The following is a 20,918-nucleotide window of genomic DNA, read 5'->3' as shown; positions in this document are numbered from 1 at the left end:
ATCGCATCTACCTTGTCCAGAAAACCGCTAAACGCGGGTGACGTCACACACGCCTCCGCGCAATCTTCAGCAGCATGGACGCAGCCTATGAGGCAAATAGAATTGCACTATTATTTCTGTGGCGCCGTTGCAATTTCACACACTAACCTCACTGCCGCACTCCTTCCTTATGACACCATTATTAGCACCAGAAAGATGTATTTGTTATTTTACTTTTCATGCTTGTCACAAATGATGCACCCATTTTTAGAGCTTTTCAAATGTAAGCCTGTAAGCCTTCTTTAAAGCAGTAATCTGTACTGTACATATTATATAATATATACACAGACACTACCTTATTTTAAGAAAGGGGTCTCGGAGTTGAACCACTGCATTCCAAGCTACACGGACCCCTTGGTTTCTGAAATATTTCATTTTGAAATTCCCAGAGAACACTTGTCTGGGAGAAATATGGCTATTGAGGTCCTCCTAACTTCAGTGGCTCATACAAAGCTATGACATCATCATGAGATGACATTGCAGCTTCTGATTTGGTGACCCGTTGTTATCTTTAATTTTCCTGGCAAAAGTTAAAAAAAAAAAAATCTTGCCAATGGCGGGAGGAGGACCGATAGATTTGAGTGCCGTGGCTCAGCTTCAGGGGACTCGCTTTTTGATAAAAGCTTTAAAATAGTTTTGGGTAGTAGAGGGGGGATTGCGAACTTAAGATGTCGCGATGGATGGATGGATATGAGAGAGAGAGAGAGAGAGAGAGAGAGAGAGAGAGAGAGAGAGAGAGAGAGAGAGAGAGAGAGAGAGAGAGAGAGAGAGAGAGAGAGAGAGAGAGAGAGACAGAGAGAGAGACAGAGAGAGAGAGGAGAGAAAAGAGAATAGGAAAATGTCACAATACAGATATTCGCATATTCTGAAAGATCACAATCGGAAATGTTCTCTACAAGTTTCCTCTGCATACCAATGCTTAAGGTTACTGCCTTATGACAGATAATAATAGGAGGCCACATATGCAGGTGAAAAGTTTAATTCTTGTGCAGCTTAATTAACAAAAAAAGCTGTGTGTGCTGTGCACGCGCATAGTAAGTGAAACTTCTTTGACTTTTGTCACAGAAATTGTATTTGTGTTGGTGATGTTTTAATTAAAAATCAAAATACAAGTTCATTGACAAAACGCAAATAAATTTGACAGAATGCGCGTGCTCGGCACACATCCCCTGTATTAGCTATTTGCATTGATTGTTCGCGTGTGACCGAGTGTGCGCGCGTGTGACCGAGTGTACGCGCGTGTGACCGAGTGTGCGCGCGTGTGACCGAGAGTGCGCGCGTGTGACCGAGAGTGCGCGCGTGTGACCGAGTGTGCGCGCGTGTGACCGAGTGTGCGCGCGCGTGTGACCGAGTGTGCGCGCGCGTGTGACCGAGTGTGCGCGCGCGTGTGACCGAGTGTGCGCGCGCGTGTGACAGAGTGTGCGCGCGTGTGACCGAGTGTGCGCGCGTGTGACCGAGTGTGCGCGCGTGTGACCGAGTGTGCGCACGTGTGACCGAGTGTGCGCGCGTGTGACCGAGCGTGCGACTGTGCGTGTGACTGTGACTGAGTGTGACCTTACATATCCCCTTGCACATCACCCCTCCTGCACATCACCCCTCCTGCACCTTGCATATCCCCCTGCACATCACCCCCCCTCCACATCACCCCTCCTCCACATCACCCCTCCTCCACCTTATATATCCCCTTGCACATCACACATCCCCCCTGCACATCACAAATCCCCCCTGCACATCACAAATCCCCCCCTGCACATCACACATCCCCCCTGCACATCACACATCCCCCCCTGCACATCACACATCCCCCCCTGCACATCACACATCCCCCCCTGCACATCACATATCCCCCCCCCCTGCACATCACATATCCCCCCCCTGCACATCACCCCCCCCCCTGCACCTTACATCACCCCCCCTGCACCTTACATCACCCCCCCCTGCACCTTACATCCCCCCCCTGCACCACCTCACCTCACATCACCTCCCCTCACCCCTGCACATCAGATCACGGCGGCAGAGCAGAACGCCGGCCTCCTCCTGCTCTGCTCCGTGAGGCTAATCAGGCCCCGCTCCCTCAGTCAGCGGGAGGGCGTGGCTTGAGCGAAGGGACCCGGGACACGCTACTCTTCCCCTTCCTCCCCCCCTCCTCTCGGCTCGGGCTGCGGGAGGGAGCTGCTGCGGTCTGCCATAAGGTAAGCAGCTCCCTCCCCCTTCACCCACAAATGCCCTCACACTCAGCGGGACGCAGGAAAGCGGAGGTAGGGAGGAGAGAGGCTGCGCGGCATGGCAGCGGCCGTTAGGAGCGGCGGCTATCGCCGCCGCATATGTCACGGTGTGTGGGGGGTGTGGGGCTCGGGGGGGGGGGGAGGTGTGGGGGGTGATTAGGAGCGGCGCCGGCGTGGTGTGAGCGGAGCGGCGTCCATTACGTGACGTCACTTCCGTTTCACATTTCGCCCCACATCCATCCAGTTTTATCCCATCAGAGGTGCCACTAAAGAAGTTTCACTTCAATAAATAAAATGCTGATCCAAGAATGTTTCTGTTTCTTTTCATGTTAAAATCTCTCTTGTTCACGCCCCTCGAGACTTCCACCTCCTCCTTACCCAAGAGGAGAGGGTTTGCACATCACACACGATGTGCAAACTACACTTCTATCTCTACACAGGTGCCACAGAATCTTTGATGTTATTGTACTCAAATGGATTTGTTCAGCGAGGTACGAATATCGCTTTCTAAAAATGCACAGCACACAACCGCCTGAATGTATGCGTTCCCATACAGTGACAGTCTACAATTAGATAAGATAAGACACTAAGACATACACCGAAGTGCTGCATGTTTATTATTTATTCGTTTTAGACATCCTCTCCGTTATCTATAAATAAATATGAATCCTTCCGCTTTTATTGTTATAACACAAGAAAACAGGAGGCACTGTCCAAGCAGATAGTCTGAGTTATCAGGAAACCTTTCCGTTACTTTTCGGTTTAAGTCACCATAGAACAAAAATGACATTTACAATAAAATTTTTGTAAATTTGCTACAATTTTGCTAAACTACAATAATTGAAGGAAATAAACTTGGAAAATTAGTCAAAGATTACAGGACTAAGGGGAATTTCCACTTCCTAAGCTGCCGATCAATACGTTCTCCCGTGATCGATCAGCGAAGATCCTGCTTCCCAGGGCACACAATATGGCTGCCTACTTCAAAAGAGGAAGTGGTGTAGCTTCCTAAATAGTTGGTAAAAGAACCCAAGAAAGTGTACTACATTAAATATCATGAAATGGGCATAAAGAGTGGGGAAACAATGCAGCAAGTATTTTCTAAGGCTGAGTCCCCGCATGCTACCGCAGCGCCCGCTGTGGCGGACGCTGCAGGGACGAGAGCCGCCCCTCAATGGCGCCGGGCCCGCTGCGAGGGGGGGGCGCAGCGCTGTGGCGAGAGTTTCTCCTGGACTCGCGATGGAGCGCTAGGCCACGCCCCCCGGCGGTTCAGCCAATGAGGGCGAACCTGTCGGGTGACGTCATGGCCGCGCCCCCGTCACTCCCCCCCCCCTCCCCCGGTATCTCTTCCTGCAGCTCACTGCAGACCGGGGAATCGGTTGCGGGCGCGCGTCCAGCGGAGGCACTGGGGCCTTAGCCTAATACAGCACAACTGATTAATTAAAAAAAAATAAAAAATAGGATTTGAATGAAATGTTGCTATTAAAAAAATGGCAGACACTTACCTTATAACATAGGTCCTAAATGGTATAATGTGCTGCATAACAGCAGGGATGTGCAGCCATATTCTGATCTAAAAGCACATTTGCAAACATTAATAATATTATCTTAGGAAGGAAGCATGCTTTGAAATTCAGAGCATCTAATCCGGGGGCGAGGGGAGTGGGGGGGGGGGGGGGAGAAATCCAGTCCTCAAGGGCCACCAACAGGTCAGGTTTTCAGGATATCCCTGCTTCAGCACAAGTGGCTCGATCATTCTGACAGCCACCTGTGCTGAAGCTGGAATATCCCTAATACCTGGCCTGTTGGTGGCCCTTGAGGAGTTGGCCACCCCTGATATTGGAATCTATATAGAAACTGCCAATTATACTAAATCAGCACCCCAATATTGAATATATTTATACATGTGCAATAATATTCACAGTTGATTGTACACAAACATGCTGGGAAATGGACTGTACAGGAAATACTTACGTTTGATACAACTGTGATGAACGCATGAGCTATTAGAAAGGGGAGCGATTCAGGGGTTCCATATTCAAAGCAATCCTTCATCAGCGAGAGGCCATTCTTTCCACAGAACAGACACACGTAACGGAGAAGGTGCAAAGGGACTTCAACATCCTGAGAAAACAACAACTTTCTATTACTAGGATATTAGAGTTAAAAGTTCATACATCCTATAAACTGTATGTACGCACAGTATGTATACACATTCATCCCCACTGTGATGTACCACCTGCTGTCCCACTGTACTTCACCAATTATAGGGGCAGTCCAATAGGGCCACAACAAGCCCAACACTTAAGGATATAGTGAGTGTGTGTGTGTGTGTGTGTGTGTGTGTGTGTGTGTGTGTGTGTGTGTGTGTGTGTGTGTGTGAATACGCCCCACCTGTTGTCAGCTCTGTGTTACTATGTGTGTATATATGACACACTGACGACCCCCAACCCCTCACTGAGCTTCGCAGCGGTGGCTTGACCTGTGATTCAGCAGCCAGCATTGTTAGGCGCCGAGGCTATCCCTCCCCCACATCATTCAGCAGCTCTGTGTCAGTGTGTATCTGTGACACACTGACACACTGAGCATTAAGAGCAAGGGGGCGGGGGAGGACAGTACAGGAGGGCTCAGACTAGCTTCTCCTCTCGCTAGATTAGTCTTTGATGTCGCAGCAGTGATTAACAGGTCAGTCATCACTGCGCACAGCAGAAGCACCACAGGCGCACAGCAGAGGCACCACAGGCGCACATGATTTAGGCGCACATGATTTTTCCATCCCTGTAAAATACACGCACAGCTGTTCGGCAGAGTATCCTTATACTTCAACGGGGATTTTCAGTCGAAATGTTCTTGAACAGCCACGTCGGTGTATATAGAATTAGCCTTTTAGTGTAAGGGTTTTGCTTTTCAACTTACGTTCATATCACAGAAGGCCCCTAAGATATTGCTTTCTTGGGCGGAGATATCCTGGAAAGACAAACAAGAAATCATTTGAAACATGGAAACTCGAAGAACAAAAAGTACAGGTATTGCAGACACATAATTAAACTGCTAATGTCCACAAAACACTTCTTGTATGTGGCCTGTGTCTGGAACCCAACAAGCCTTTCCTTGCCCTCCGCTCAAATTTGCAAGGGTAGAAATTGGCATGATTATGTAGTGTTTTGTTAAGCAGTAAAAGGTAACCTAAAAGCTGCACGACTGAGAAATCAAAACTTGCAGAGTAAGATGGAATCAGAGCCACCAAAACCCACATTCCTGTAGTAGTCTACGCTGTCCGTAGCACTACGGTCTGTCTACTACCATACAATTTTGCCAACCGGTCTGTAAATTGGTAGCCACCACATTCTCGTATCATACAGTAACGGCTTTCAACATAACCAGCTGAGTGTGAACAGATCACAAATCAACTAATTAGAGCCACGTCTTCTAAGCTAATCCATTACCACGGTCAATGCCACTTTTCCCATAATTGTCTAACTTGTAAAGATACAGCGACACCTGAAATGCCTGATGTGACCTCTGGAATGATTCCATTGGTAATGTTACAAGTTGGGGAGGAGTGGCTCAGTGAGTAAAGACACTGACTGGCACTGAGAGTTTGAAGCAGGGGAGCCTGGTTCAATTCCCGGTGTCGGCTCCTTGTGACCTTGGGCAAGTCAATTTATCTCCCTGTGCCTAAGGCACTATAAAACATAGATTGTAAGCTCAACGGGGAAGGGACCTGTGCCTGCAAAATGTCTCTGTAAAGTGCTACGTAAAAATAGCAGCTCTATACAAGAACATGCTATTATTATTATTAGTAGGGAGTATGAAATGACAATTACAGACACGGATACATAAGCTTAACCCCTCTAACTGGCATAACATGGCACAGATACAAAATAAATGGTAACTGGACCTGAGAGAGAAACGTACAACAATATTATTTATAGCTGGTTTCAAAATCAAATACAACAAGCATGGAAAACGGCTAAATGATGACCAAATAATAAGCACTAAAGACTTAGCGATGCTCAAAAAAAAATAAAGGAGGAAAAGCTTAATCTTTAACCCCCCCCCCCTCAGATTTTAACCTATTCATTGCTGGAGACAAAAAAAATTTCATTTATAATACTGTACTCTGCACCGAAAGGGGGTAATAGAACATTAAAGAATAATGTGCTCACAAACAAAGGACTACAAGGGAACAAGACACAAACCACAGAAGCAATAGTCACTCAAATCTAATTTATTTAGTACACATAAAAGTAAATCAACAAGACTACAAAAGTAAGGGCGGGGGGGGCAGCAAAAAAAAAAAAGCTATTAAACAACAAACTTTCAATGAAAATACAACTTTATTGTCAGTGGTTTTTGTCGTTTAATGTGTCCATGAAGTTCATGTTAATGTGTCCATATGTCCATGAAGTTTAACCTATGCTACATTTAGACGACCGATACTTTATCCTATATTTGTATTTACAGTATATTTATCCAGAGGAAGGCAAACAAAACCCCAGTGAAATATCATCTAGAGATGTCTCATACGGGAAAAAGAAATTCCGTCCTGACTCCAAATAATGGCAATCAGATTACTCCCTAGGTCAACGTCCCTCTCATGTTTACTTATTTGGTATACATTTGATAAAACTACACCATTGTTATAAATGTTTATATTAAAGTTTTGTATTATTAAAAAAATTCAAATGTAGCCAAACAAAATTTTGGGAACCAAAAAATGAAACAATCCCCCATTAGAAAGCTTTCTTTTACAAAATATATGCAGTGACCAACACAGATTGATATTGCGCCTAGATGCTGTTAACCTATTACCTGCAGAAAGACTGGTTGGACAGACTATTCTTTTTTTAAAACAGGACAAGAGTGGTACTTTATATCTGAGTTTAGGGGTGGGCAAAAATATAAAATACTTAGGAGCCAGTCAGAATTTTTGGGAGCCGGGTTTTGTTAAGCGTGGGGTGTGTGTTGGGTTGCAAGCAGTGTCACGGCACTCCTTCACCCCTCTCCTGACTGGAGGCTCTGACTAGCTCTGCCCCCAGCACTCATCCTCCTGTCTGCTTCTCTCTGTTTCCACTCTCCCCCCCCCTCCTTCCCCTCCTCCTCCCTGCACTCGCGGTGACTTGACATGTCAATCACCGCTGCTGCTGGCCCCAGATCCGGCTTTGATATCACTGGGGAGCGCTGTTGCTGGTCGCAGCGGTAATTGACAGGTCCTCGCTGCGCACTGCACAGGCACCAGTGGGAAATTTTAGGCGCCCAGGATTTTTCCATCCCTGTCCAAGTTGTTATGCAATTCTTAATACTTGGGAAGCCAGCAGAATAAGGTTATGGGTGCCTTTGTATAAAGTTGCTAATATTTACAACTTGACAGTGCAACAATTTTCTCCATCATAGTATGCTGGTATCACGAGGTAAAATATCCTAGTCATACCAATTACCGGAACAATGCAAGCAATATCCTACATGTGTTCTTTTAAAATAAATCAGTTCTGTAGTATTAGATAATACTTAATACTTTTTTTTATTTTTACATTCAACTCTTAATGAGGCAATCCAAGCAGTTTATTTATTTTTTGTTCCAATATATGCAGCCTTTGATTCCCTTTATTGAAAACGAATTAGTTAAGCTGCCCATCGATTAGTTCCCTCGTGATCGATCAGCAAAATCCTGCTTCTCAGGGTTCACTAAATGGCGGCCTTTCAGTTTCAAATCAATCCTTCAGTCAGCTTAACTCAGAGCTACAATGTATTCTTATATTACTACGGTAACATTATCTATTGTTACAGTTGTCAGATCAAACTGTTGGGAATGTTAGCAACACATTATCACAGTGTTAAATTGTTGTTACAAAGATCTTGCTATAGAAAGCAAAGGATGCTCAGTATATTAAAACTCATTTAAAATGGCATTGAATTGAATGGAAAAAAAATTAGTAAGTATTCTCTAATACTTTACATAACTGATAAAAATAAAATAAAACACATGTAGGATATTGCTTGGATTGCTCCTTTAATGTAATTTTTAATGCACGAGCACCCTTTGATTTCTATAGCAGGTTTAGCACTTCCCCAGCAAGATCTTTGTAACACTTTCCTGTTTGTGATCATTTGTTGCCAATATTTCCAGAAGTTTGATCTGCAAACTGTAACAATAGATAATGTTACCTTAGTAATATACGGATACATTGTAGCTGCTGAGTTACACTGACTGAAAGATTAATTTGAAACAGGAAGGCGGCCATTTAGTGAAGCCAGGGAAGCAGGATTTTGGTAATTAGCAGCTTAGGTAATTAGTTTTCAATAAAGGGAATCAAATGCTGCATTTATTATATATAAAAAAATAAATTTGCTTGGGTTGTCTCTTTGTTACCACATAAAACCTAGTGATGCAAGTCAAATAAATAGAGAAACAGCAGCAATTAGAGGGATATTGAAACATTAAATTATAATATTGTGCAAAGTAACTCCTAAGCTATAGCCTATATGTAACCTTAAATTCATTATTTTAGTATCAACCTAATGGTAGAACACGTAATACAATGCTTGCTACCCAAGCTCGGGGAGACAAACAAAATTTATTTTCGTGCACTCTGAAGGGTCACATGACCCTTCAGCAACAAATCAGCACCAGACAATGCCCTCCCCCCTCCCCCACACACACCCCCACCCCCCACACTCGTGCTTACAAAATTTTAAAGAACAGCCTGCGCTCATGCTTGGAGAGTTGGTGACGTTACCGCTCTCAAGCATGAGAGAGCACAGCGGCAGCGTGGCCGCAGACTTACCATGCGCCTCACAACTGGAACAATCTACCCGAGACTCTCACAGGTCTAAATTCTTTCAAAACTAAAGTTGGCTCAAATTGTAATCTGGTCTCTAACTATTCATGCAATGTCTTAAGTTATAATGTATAACCTCTGCTCATTTTATGTAACCCATGTATCATCATAACTTTCTGCACAGGCAACACTTGAAAACGAGAGGTAACTCTCAATGTATTATTTCCTGGTAAAACATTTGATAAATAAATTTAAAAAGTACAGAAGCAGCAACCTTTTATGAGTAAGCTACTTATGCTTCAGTCACCTTGAGGGACTCGGTGTTGCAACTGTTTTTTCCCCATATTTATTATAGCGAGACGAATAGTGACTCACAGTTAATAGTTTATTATAACTGCTTCGTTAACCGTTTTGTATACCACTCCTCACTATCCTGGATAAGGTCCTTAACATATGCAGTCTAAACAATGTGTGATATATCCGAAAGAATGGAAGAGGTTTAAACATTTACGAGACATGAGGATACTTAGACTAATTTAGTGTAAAGAAAACACTTTAAAAGTATTTAAGGAAATGCAAAGTGAAAGTGTGTCAGATGTTTAAAGCGGCAATCCATGAGTTTTTTTTTTTTACATAGGTTTGGAGCAGGGGGTCTCTGGAGCTGAGCCCCATTCATTTCAACTCTGGGAACCCCCTGTTTCAGGAGATCATTACCACCATTGGGGACACCGGTAAACACTCTGCTACCAGAGCTCATGTAGTGGCGGAGTTTCATAGCTCCAGCGCCCTGTGGGCCAATAGGAAGCTGCGACATCATCAGGTACGGTTTCCTATTGGCCCTCGTGACTTTAAAACTTTAAACCCCAGCCGGAGTGGGCTACCCCCTACGGCGGTAAGTATCTCCAGAAACAAGGGGTCTCCAAGGCTAAAATTATAGGGGCTCCACTCCGGACACCCCCTTCTTCAAATCTGTGTGGGGAAAAAATCAACCGGCATGAATTGCTTGTTTAAGGATTCTTCCTACATTACCGAGTTGTTTTACTTTACTTAAAGTGACAGTGCTACTTTGCTGGCAAAACATAGATATGCATCATATTCCTTATAGTTCTTCATAGCTAGTCCAAAAAGGGAGGATGATCAAGAAACCCAGGCCTGTCGCTACGTAAACAGGCTCAGAGAGACATCAAAGACATTCAGCATCACCTTCAGCTTGTTCAATGCCTTCTATCCTTTTCAGTATTCTTCTTGACTCATGAGCTGCTTTACTCACACTTTTCACAGCTCTTTCATTGATGACTCCACTATCAAGCTCATCATAAGGCTGACATTAGAAACAGTTTAGTACCAATAAGTCATGCAAACACATTGTTGCAGATTGGAACAGACTTTGGAATGATCAAGTCTAGTAGACTACCTGACTCACAATCAAGGTCACAAGTTCTGCAACGATCATGTCAGAAGCAAAATGTATACTTTATGCAGCCTATTATTGATCTGTCCCCAGAATTAATTTAATTACAGTAACATTTCTTCCTAACCGTGACTACAAAATGAACACTTCTAAAAGCCTAATTAAACAAAGATTTTAATCATTTTTTTTTAAAATGTCTTATTACACTCGTGAAATATCTTAAATTGTTTATTTTAAAAGAATGGTTCTCTGTTTTACACAAGATGTATAAATAATGCTGTCTAATTTTAAGTAAGCTTGACGAAGGAGGAGTATTCCCCCCACAACGTTGTATGATCGCTTTTCCTCATGGTTAAAAAGTAAGCATCGCCGCTTACGAAGTGGAACAACTCTCAAGTGCAGCGGTCAATCGTTTCTTCTGAGTCCGTGTCATATTTACGAAGCAGTGTTTAAAGATAAGACTCCTTGTGGTGCCACATGACATGAACACTCCCAGCTTAATGAATAAGGTGTACGACACAGCACTGTTGTCTATTAAGGGACTCGTGTTGCAGCAATGTTGCTCGAATCATCGTTTTATTGAAACGTTTTTAGAATGTTCACTGATGGGAATTTTTTTTAGGAGTCCTTGAAAATATTTTAGTTCCGCTCTCAGACTGTAGTCCAATGAAACTGATCGACTATTGCATAGAGAATCGCCAAATTATTAATGAATTATGTGATTGTGATGGAAACAGAAAATGAATGAGCTAAAAAAGTAGAACGTAATTCAATAACACAGTTTAGGACACTTCCTAAACATACAGAGGGAAAAAACATTTCTGCAAAGTCTGCTTCGTGGAGAGTTCTCAATTTAGACGAATAAAGGTCTGTGTTACAAATTTTATAGTTGTATATATTTGTCAGGTGTTCTAGAAGAATCGAACGAATTGCGTATTAGAATAACTTTTTTCACCTGCATTAATTAAAACTGCAGTTAAGATCCCACCGTACAAAATCTTCTATAGTCTATACAAGGCCTGCACAACTCCAGTCCTCGAGGGCCGCAAACAGGCCAGGTTTTCAGGATATCCCTACTTCTGCACAGCTGGCTCAATTAGTGGCTCAGTGTGACTGAGCCACTAATTGAGCCAGCTGTGCCGAAGCAGGGATATCCTGAAAACCTGGCCTGTTTGTGGCCCTCGAGGACTGGAGTTGTGCAGGCCTGGTCTATACATTCGCTCAACGTTGTCTACTGAACGGGAAAAGTTTAACTGCACATTTAAAACAGGAGGCTACTGATACCAATGTAATAAGCTTCATGTTATCACATCCCAATATGCATCATGCACAGAAAAGCCATAAAGTACCTCTATGGTGGGATGCGTGTTATGCTTGTAAGCGGTGTAGAGAGGAAATTGAATCTGAAAGATTTTTGCCACACACAACAACAGTTTTTCTTTCTCGTCAGTACTCCATAAATTAAACAGGTCAGTGCTCTTCAGTGACTCGTCTTCTGTCAGGTTACAAGTCCTTTCGCTGTCCGCCTTCTTCTCTGGCGCCTTGCAGGGCCGTGTGTGCTCCTCCTCCTCTTGGGCCTTCTTCTCCACATTCAGCAGCTCCTCGGATGGGTTATTCTCATCCTGCCAGTTTGAGTCGGGGCTAGTAGTGCAAATTTTCAAAAGCCGGTCCCGCAGGGCTTGGACTTGGCCAATCACCAGGTTAATAAGGGCACAAACCACTTGGTTAAAGATCTCCAAATGCTTATACTCCTTAAAGCAGCACAGACATTGCCTGGGGAAGACGACAAAATAAGATTACGTGTATTTGGATCCTAGTAGCCAATCATTTAATTGAAAATTAATGGATTACGAGAAATCACTAGGAAAAAGCATGCCGGGTTGTTTATGCCTTTGGCACTGAACAGGTTAAAAGTGTCGTCTTAGGATTTCAAAAGACCAACTTCTAAAGTTGCGTCACCTTTTAGCGGTCTTTCGTACAAGCACAAAAATGTGCTTTCCTGTATTATTTTAGCGTTGTTGGATTAAAGCGGAGGGTTTCCAGAGCTGAGCTGCTCCTCAGGATGCTTACCTGCATAGGGGACCCCCAACTCCAGCTGGGCTGTGTGGCGGCTTTAAAGCTCAGCGTCACTAGGGCCAATAGGAAGCCATGACGTCATCACTTGCGACTTCCTATTGGCTCACGTGACTGGGACATTTAAACCTGCGGAGCGTCTACCAGCAGCACCTGCGGAGGTCAGTATCTCGGGGAGCAGGAGGTTTCTGCAGCTGAAATTACTGGGGTTCAGCTCCGGAGACTCCTTTCTTTCCACATAGGAAAGCATTTTGGGGGGCGCATCTGCTCCTTAATTGGCACTTGCTTCAGAATCACAAAAACAGATCTGTGACGCGGCCCCCCTGACTAGCCAACTTTCTCATCGTATAAAACTATAGGTCCAATTCAATCTCTTTTCTTTATCCCTGGTTTCTAATGTGTGATGTATCCTAAGCACTTACAGGTTTTCTTAAAATGTCTATACCTCTACCATCCGTGGTATGAAATGTAGTAAGAATCAGTTACACTGTTATCAACTAACATTTTTTTTAAAGTTGACCATGGCGCAGCATATTCTCAACAAAAAATAACCATATTGCAGCCATACAGTACATACCTGCAGAAGAGAATACACGTTGTGTAGTGCTACAGTAGAAAAATGAATGGAGAAGGTTGCCGCAGACCATACATTTTTATATATTTTTTTTAATTTAAAAAACCCCCAAAGCGTTAGGGATTGCACATTACATGCCCTTCTAATACGTGGAACTCTAAACCTTTTCCAAGGCACAAATGGAAGCTATGTTAGTCTCATGTGACAAGATTGATTATATAACCCACAATTTAGCTGTACTTTTTTTGATCACTTGGTCTTTCTTTATGTACGTTCTTCTGGAGATGTGGCCTCCAGCCCGGCTAGTATGTCCTTCTCTAGCTAAGATCTTAATCTATGTTGTAACATCACCAACTCCTACCTATTGGTAAATCCACTCCTTATGCAGCTCAACATTTGGCTACCTTTATGGTATTACATATGGGCTAAACCCCAAGCTGTCTACGCTGTAAACACCAATAGTACTGTACAATTAGGTTTTACATTTAGGGCCAGCATAAGTAGTGCAAAGTTAAGTACAAAACAGAAGCTTTGGCTGTAGCCGCTCAGTTAAACAGGAGAAAAGTGCTTTATTTACATGCTGGTCACTTTAATGCACCTCCAGTGAACTTCAACGTAAAAATACTGTGGGGGTGAGAGATATAGAAGATTCACTAGTGCTGCAAGTACAATTGCACTGTACAAACGGTAGGAAACTCTTGCACACATTAATAGACAAGATTACATTTATTGCTTCACCGTGCAAGTGCATATATACTGGTTTTGTATCTCTTCTTTATAAATATTTCAAATTATACCATTAGCTGGAAGCATAAAACATAAAAATTTATTACCTTTGCGTCCAGGAGTTGATGTAGGCAAATATCTTGAGAGCATGTTCTTTTCCGAGCTGTAATCCATCACTGCCTTCATTGTCTGATACTACAATAAATAAGAATATAAACATTTAACCATTTTTATCCAAGAACAGTACAACAATTGCCCTTTCAATATCAAAGGGGTTCACCAAAACAATCTAGTGCAACCCCCACTGGTACTAAAATAGGCTAAGCCATTACTTGGAAAAAGAGTTGCAGATAGAAAATTAGAGGCCTGCTGACCAACAAAATTGCTATATCCCATCTGCACTCAGACTCAGTGGTCTACAGCAGGGGTTCACAAACTTTTGCCCTGTGCCCCCGTCTGCTCTCCCGCCCCCTTAGCTTGTCTCAAGCGTCAAATGATGGCGCGGGTCACGTGATGTCACCTGCCACGTTGCCATGACGACGCGGTGTCAAATGATGCTGTGGGTCATGGGACGTCACGTGAACCCCATGTCGCCTGAAGCCGGCTGAGTCAAGGTAAGGGAACTTACAGAGGCCTCGCGCTGTCCCCCGGCATTTAATTTAAATGCTTTGGGGAACAGCGCAGGGGCCTCTGTAAGCGCCGCGCCCCCCCACCCAAAAAAATCTCGTGCCCCCCAGTTTGCACACACCTGGCCTACCGGATGCCTCGTTGTATTCCGAGTTGCCGAACCACTGTTTTAGGTCTTCAATAATGCTACCTACTTCATGTGGGCAGCACTGCAGTGATGGTATTGTGAAAATTTATACAAGCTTTGCTTTTGAACTGTATGTATAATTTATAGCAGTTTTGCTTTGAAAATACAACCTTGCCTATTCGAAGCGCCCTGAAAGTACTGTATGATGCATGCATTACTGCAAACACGAGGCAAAGTCTGATCTTTATGTGGAAAAGTAAAAGTATGCTATAGAAAAGGTAGGCAGGATCCCAGACCGGTGATTCTCATATAATTTACTATAGGGTGGAGTATTGTGATAAACAAGACTAAAAAGCTGTTTTTATGAACTGCTGAAACACTTCAAAATGTGTTTGTAAAGCTGCAGAGATAGACTAATTGTACATGTAGCCATGTAACCTCTGGCTACTAAATTCTATACCCTAGTACAGCGGTGCGCAAACTTGGGGGCGCTAGATTTTCTGGGTGGGGCACGGCAGTTATAGAGGTCCCACGCTCTCCCCCCCGGCATTTAAATTTAATGTCGGGGGACCACGCGAGGCCTCTATAATACACTTCCCTTCCCGAGACGCGTCGTCCTGGTAACCCAGCGCTAACCTGGGATCACGCGACGTTACGTCACCATGGCGATGTGACGTCACATGGCCCTGCGCATCATTTGATGCCAGGGTCAAGCAGGGGGGGGGGGGCATGAGGCGCCGGGGAGAGCAGGCAAGGATGCGCACGGTGAAAAGTTTGCGCACCCGTGCCTTAGTGCAATAAGTCCTGGTAGGAGCAGGCAGTGGTAAGGATAAACCCCACTCACATGGCCCAGCATTTGAGCCTCATCCCCGGTATGCAACATTATTGATGTTTCCAGGCAGGTGTCTGGTAACCGTTGAAGCATGTGTCGGGGGGGGAGGGGGGTTGGACTTACTCCAGTGGTAATGCCCAGTTACTGGGGCTTAGGGGTGGGGCACACTCCTGGTATAAAAGTTGGCTCCCTTCCAAATTTAGTGGTTCTCTCAGTGTTCCGGAGTGTTCTCTCTTGGTTCAGAGGGGTGTGTTCCTGCCGTGCTCCTAAGGGGGTAAGGGAAGCTCAGACTAGCATAGGGGCCTCAAGCTCCTGGGGTGACTAGTCATGTCCTGCCCAGGGAAGGGATGATACCCCTGGGCTGGGATACTGGAAGAAGAGGGACCAGTTATATTTAGTTGAGTTTGTTATGTTCCACTTTAGTTCTGTTCTGTTCAGTTGCAATAAATCTGTTGCATTGACCTGTGGTACTCCATACTCCTTTATCTACATCATGGAAGTTCCTGTGGGGATAAACCACTGTATGTAGCAGGAGCCCTGCAGGATGGCGGCGCTGCACCATCTCTAAAGACTATCCCGTGCCTCACTTCCAACAACATCGCAGAGACTCAGCCTCCTGAGAACCAACAGGTGAGCATCACAGCACCACTAACACCTATCTATCATCTGATCTCCTTTAGGGGGGAGGGGATAGGGTGTTACATACATAATACACAATGCATTGTGATAGAACATTTTAGATCATTGTTTTTGCTAATTTCATTGAATAATCGAATTTCAATAAATGCAATAGTGTAGTTTAAACAAATTATGGTAAATCAACAATTAAAATAATTATATATATATATATATATATATATATATATATATATATATATATATATATATATATATATGTAACCATGCTGTAAAATGGCTGCAGTCATCTCTCCTGCTGACAGTAAGCCCTGGTAAGTTATGGGCATGCCAGCAGTAATTATGGAGGTTTGCCCTCACACCCTGGTGAAGTGCCCTATGTATGGATGGGAGTGGTCACATGCTCTGAATCCATGGTTAGTGATGTCAGAGTTGTGCCAGCCCCCAGAGGATACATAAGGCACAGCACGGTGCAAAAAGTTAGTTGATCAGGTTGCAGAGTTATAGAGGAGTAAGCTGTTGGAAGGACAGTGTATGGAACTGTGACCAGGGACCTGGTTACAGTAAAGATATCCCTACGGGGATAGGGAACCCACCTATTAAGGGAAGATATACCTTTTAAAGGGAAGTATGGTGAACAATGGAGGGCTAAGGATATTCATTGTGACGGGCAGCTGGCCCACCGTATTCAATAAAGATGTTCCTGATTAAAGACACTCTCGTGTGTAAGTGTGGAATCATTGCACCGAGAGGAGCACCACAGAGGAGTTCCTCACCAGGACCATCCAAAAGCTCAAGCTGGGATCCTGATGAGGTGGAGGCGCTGCACTGGATATAGGTAGGACTCAGCACACTACCTCAGCTGCCTGTCTTGGTTGGCAATCCCCACACAACATCATGCGGGAGACTCAGGAGTCCTGTTGCCAACAGGTGCACCACCAGACACTACACTGTAATGGGGACTGGTTAGACCACAGGGGCCAATGTCAGATTGGGTGGGTCAGGCTAGGCCAGAAAACCCGTTACATATATATATATATATATATATATATATATATATATATACACAGTGTTTGACAAACCTATACATTTGCACGCCCGGGCGAGTGGATTTAACATCGTGGCGAGCTCCTATTGGCCCAAGCAGCACACGTTTGGTACTAGGTAGCGAGTAGATTTTTTGATGATTTGTCGACCAGTGTGTGTGTGTGTGTGTGTGTGTGTGTGTGTGTGTGTGTGTGTGTGTGTGTGTGTGTGTGTGTGTGTGTGTGTGTGTGTGTGTGTGTGTGTGTGTGTGTGTATATATATATATATAAAATATATACATATACACACACAAATTATTATTTTGAAATGCAAGTAACCCTAGGTTTCCACACAAGACCGATCACTTACAATCCTGCAAACAAAGGAATTTGCCTTTAACTAAACACACACTATCCAGACAACTTTATGAAGTGTGATGGACAGTACACACTGCACAAAGAAACTTGCATACAGCTAAAACATTGTTTTATTAGTTATACTCACAGAACTCTCCTGCAATTTCTAAGTACTGTAGTTTGAATGCTTAAGCGTCTATATTACCAGCAAAAAGAAATTCTTCAAACACTTCCTCTTCTTACACTGCTAATTGAGTATGAAAAGGCTAAACTGACGCTTAATTCCGAGTGCTGCAGGTAACTCCAGAAATGTGCTGCTTTGCGCTCTAGGTTGATTGAGGAGCGGGTTCAGGGCCTCCATACAAGCATCAAAGAGGCAACACTTTCATTGGTCTGATTAAAGAAACCATGCCGGCTTTGATGTGTAGTATATGTCTTGAGTCGGGGGTCATCTCAGTGCACTGCAGCAGTTGCCAGGGGAATACCATTGCATACTGCTCGCATTAGATTCTAAGTGCATTGCTTGCCAGGGCTTCATACTATTGAAAAAACAGGAATGTTTTATAGTGACAACAAAAAAAGGCACATTTTTACCAGGCTGCTTAACTTCAACATAAAAAGGGGTCTGCTAGATGCTCCCTTACACGTTATATTTCAATTTTAAAGGGACCTTTTTTTGTTTTTATTTTGTTTTTTGAAAAGTTGCATCTAGTTTCACTTTTCCTAGTCAAAAATATTGATGCGAATACAATTATGTATTTTTTGCCTTTAAACACATTTATGATTTAAATATATTATACAAGTGGTAGACATTCTTTTTTTGGCAGAATATAAATCAGGTGGTCTAAATAATAGGGTTGGTACCAGCTACATTTTTACAGGGCACCTTCAATTTATAGCGGTGCAGGTAGATGGGATGGCTGTGGCAAGCGAACATGTAGAAAGAAACATTTAATACTCTGCTCCAAGATCTCCTTACTTTCAAATACATTAAGTATTCGTGAAAATGGGTGGTAGCAAGAGCCAATCAGAGCCAGTGGAATGCACAGGTTGTTCCAAGTAATGGCACATTCCAGTGGCAGAGCTGTTATTGACGGTCTTACTGCTAAGTATATGGGGCCTGTACGTATATAAAATAAGTTAAAACCAGTCTCTAAAATCAGCAAGAACCTGGAGTACAGTTTTCTCCAAAGATCCTACTTTATATGTCCTTCCCCCTCCCCAACATAAGAGAACACTGGACACCTTGAGCTATGGGCACCATTTCCACTACAAAACCTATCCGCAAAACTCATTTGGACTCACACATTACAAACAAACGGTCCCAAGGGATCCAGTAGCACACCAGCTACTGAGGTTCTGAGACTGTGTCAAACTTCAGGGCTTTCAGTAGTATTTTGTATGGCAATGGTTTCCAACGTCTTTTTGGTTAAGGAACCCCAAGTGAAATTCTGAGGGACCCCCAACCATCTCTAATAGCAACTCTGTGATCAGATGCATTGCAAATTCTTCTGTATTTGATACAATTTTCAAACGACCAGAAAATTGCAGGGAACACTTTAGGGATGTCCGTGGATCCCAAGGGTTCCTAGGAACTCTGGTTGAAAAATAGTGATGTATAGCTTATAATAAATACCAAGCTGTGTAGTATCACATGGAAAACTGCGTGGCTTGAATGCGTCATTAGGCCCAAGATACTTCTTCCTAGTGCCACTAAAGGACTAAAGTGAACAAATGGCAGTGATAAGTCTCAAAGGCTGAAACAAAGTAACAATAAATATACAGATTTCTGTTAATCAGAGAGGTCAAGCTGGTGTATTTTTTTAATTAATGTTTTAATTGCATCTGCAATTCTTCACATCATACAATGGCAAACTACAAACAAGAATTCTGGGACTGACATACAGATGCACTTTTGGGATTTTTGTCTTTTTACCAGTATTGTGTACACTGGATGATTTTTTTGTTATTTATCCAATAATACTTTAGCATATTTTAACTCTTACATTTTTCCCATTTACAAACATCAAAATCAGGACTCTATAAAAAATTAAAAAAAGAGTGCGCAATATTAAATGTTGTTTACTGTATTCCAGTGGTTAGGCCAAGTTCCCCAACTAATGACCAGTTTGGAAAAAGGTAAGAGGTGTTTTAGTTGAGTTCACTAAAAAAAAAAAGTGCAACTAAACAAAAAAAAAATTAAATTAGTGATTTGATCAACCACTCATCGGGAAATCCTGCATATATTACACATGCTGTAGTAAGAAATGGATAGTCAATACTATTATCCTTAGGCTGGCTACTAGATCCTTCGCCAATTGGGGCACTATCACACAGAAACTCCTATGGACTTAATGAATAAACCTTACAGTAAGGCATGATAGATATGCATAAAAAGTAAACGGCACTCATCCAAGCAATGCCTAATTTGCCATTTAATACATTGCACAATGTATTTGAAAACATTAGTAGTAGCTATAGTGTCAAATATACATTCCAGTATATAGGCGACTTTTACCTCTATTTACAACTGTATTAGAATGTCATTTATAATGATCTCATTTATATTATTTATTTTTAGTCCAAAACAGTTTCTAGATTACTAACCAAAAGGAAAGCAAGCCAGATTGGCTGTCCACTTTCAGGGCAACCACTATGTGAAAGCTCATCTGACCTCAATACACAAATGCCTAATTGTGACATCTGCTTCCCGAGACACAATCACATGATTGCAGCGTCACTTAATCCAGAAATGAACGTTTCCCTGCGTTTCAGATCGCATTCGAACTCCATCTCCCCTGGTAAAGAAAGAATTTAACGGGCAAGTCATACCCACTATGTCCTGGGGAACCTGCAGCGCGAGATACCAAGACATACCCACTACGTCCTGGGATACCTGCAGCGCGAGACACCAAGACATACCCACTACGTCCTGGGACATCTGCAGCGCGACACACCAAGACATACCCACTAGATCCTGGGGAACCTGCAGCGCGAGACACCAAGACATACCCACTAGATCCTGGGGAACCTGCAGCGCGAGACACCAAGACATACCCACTACGTCCTGGGGAACCTGCAGCGCGAGACACCAAGACATACCCACTATGTCCTGGGGAACCTGCAGCGCGAGACACCAAGACATACCCACTACGTCCTGGGACATCTGCAGCGCGACACACCAAGACATACCCACTAGATCCTGGGGAACCTGCAGCGCGAGACACCAAGACATACCCACTACGTCCTGGGGAACCTGCAGCGCGAGATACCAAGACATACCCACTACATCCTGGGATACCTGCAGCGTGAGATACCATGACATACCCACTACGTCCTGGGACACCTGCAGCGCGAGATACCAAGACATACCACTACATCCTGGGATACCTGCAGCGCGAGATACCATGACATACCCACTACGTCCTGGGACACCTGCAGCGCGAGATACCAAGACATACCCACTACGTCCTGGGACACCTGC

General features: G+C 43.6%; 1 protein-coding gene across 2 annotated transcripts in view; it reads right to left on the bottom strand.

The window, feature by feature from the left end:
• The window catches only part of USP34 (ubiquitin specific peptidase 34), a 162,578-nt gene that overhangs the window by 90,071 nt on the left and 51,589 nt on the right, over positions 1–20,918 (bottom strand). The window contains exons 2-6 of one of the 2 annotated variants that reach the window (XM_075596167.1): positions 13,938–14,025; positions 11,807–12,230; positions 5,181–5,231; positions 4,239–4,388; positions 3,770–3,837 (exon numbers count right to left, since the gene is read on the bottom strand). In XM_075596167.1, the coding sequence (XP_075452282.1) occupies positions 3,770–3,837; positions 4,239–4,388; positions 5,181–5,231; positions 11,807–12,230; positions 13,938–14,025 (781 nt within the window). Of the gene's footprint in view, positions 1–3,769; positions 3,838–4,238; positions 4,389–5,180; positions 5,232–11,806; positions 12,231–13,937; positions 14,026–20,918 lie in introns of those variants that run through there. The other variant, XM_075596168.1, reaches the window with a different exon arrangement.

Source organism: Ascaphus truei, chromosome 4 (genome assembly GCF_040206685.1).
Source record: "Ascaphus truei isolate aAscTru1 chromosome 4, aAscTru1.hap1, whole genome shotgun sequence".
Lineage (NCBI taxonomy): Eukaryota > Metazoa > Chordata > Amphibia > Anura > Ascaphidae > Ascaphus > Ascaphus truei.
This window is presented reverse-complemented; position numbering and strand designations above follow the sequence as displayed.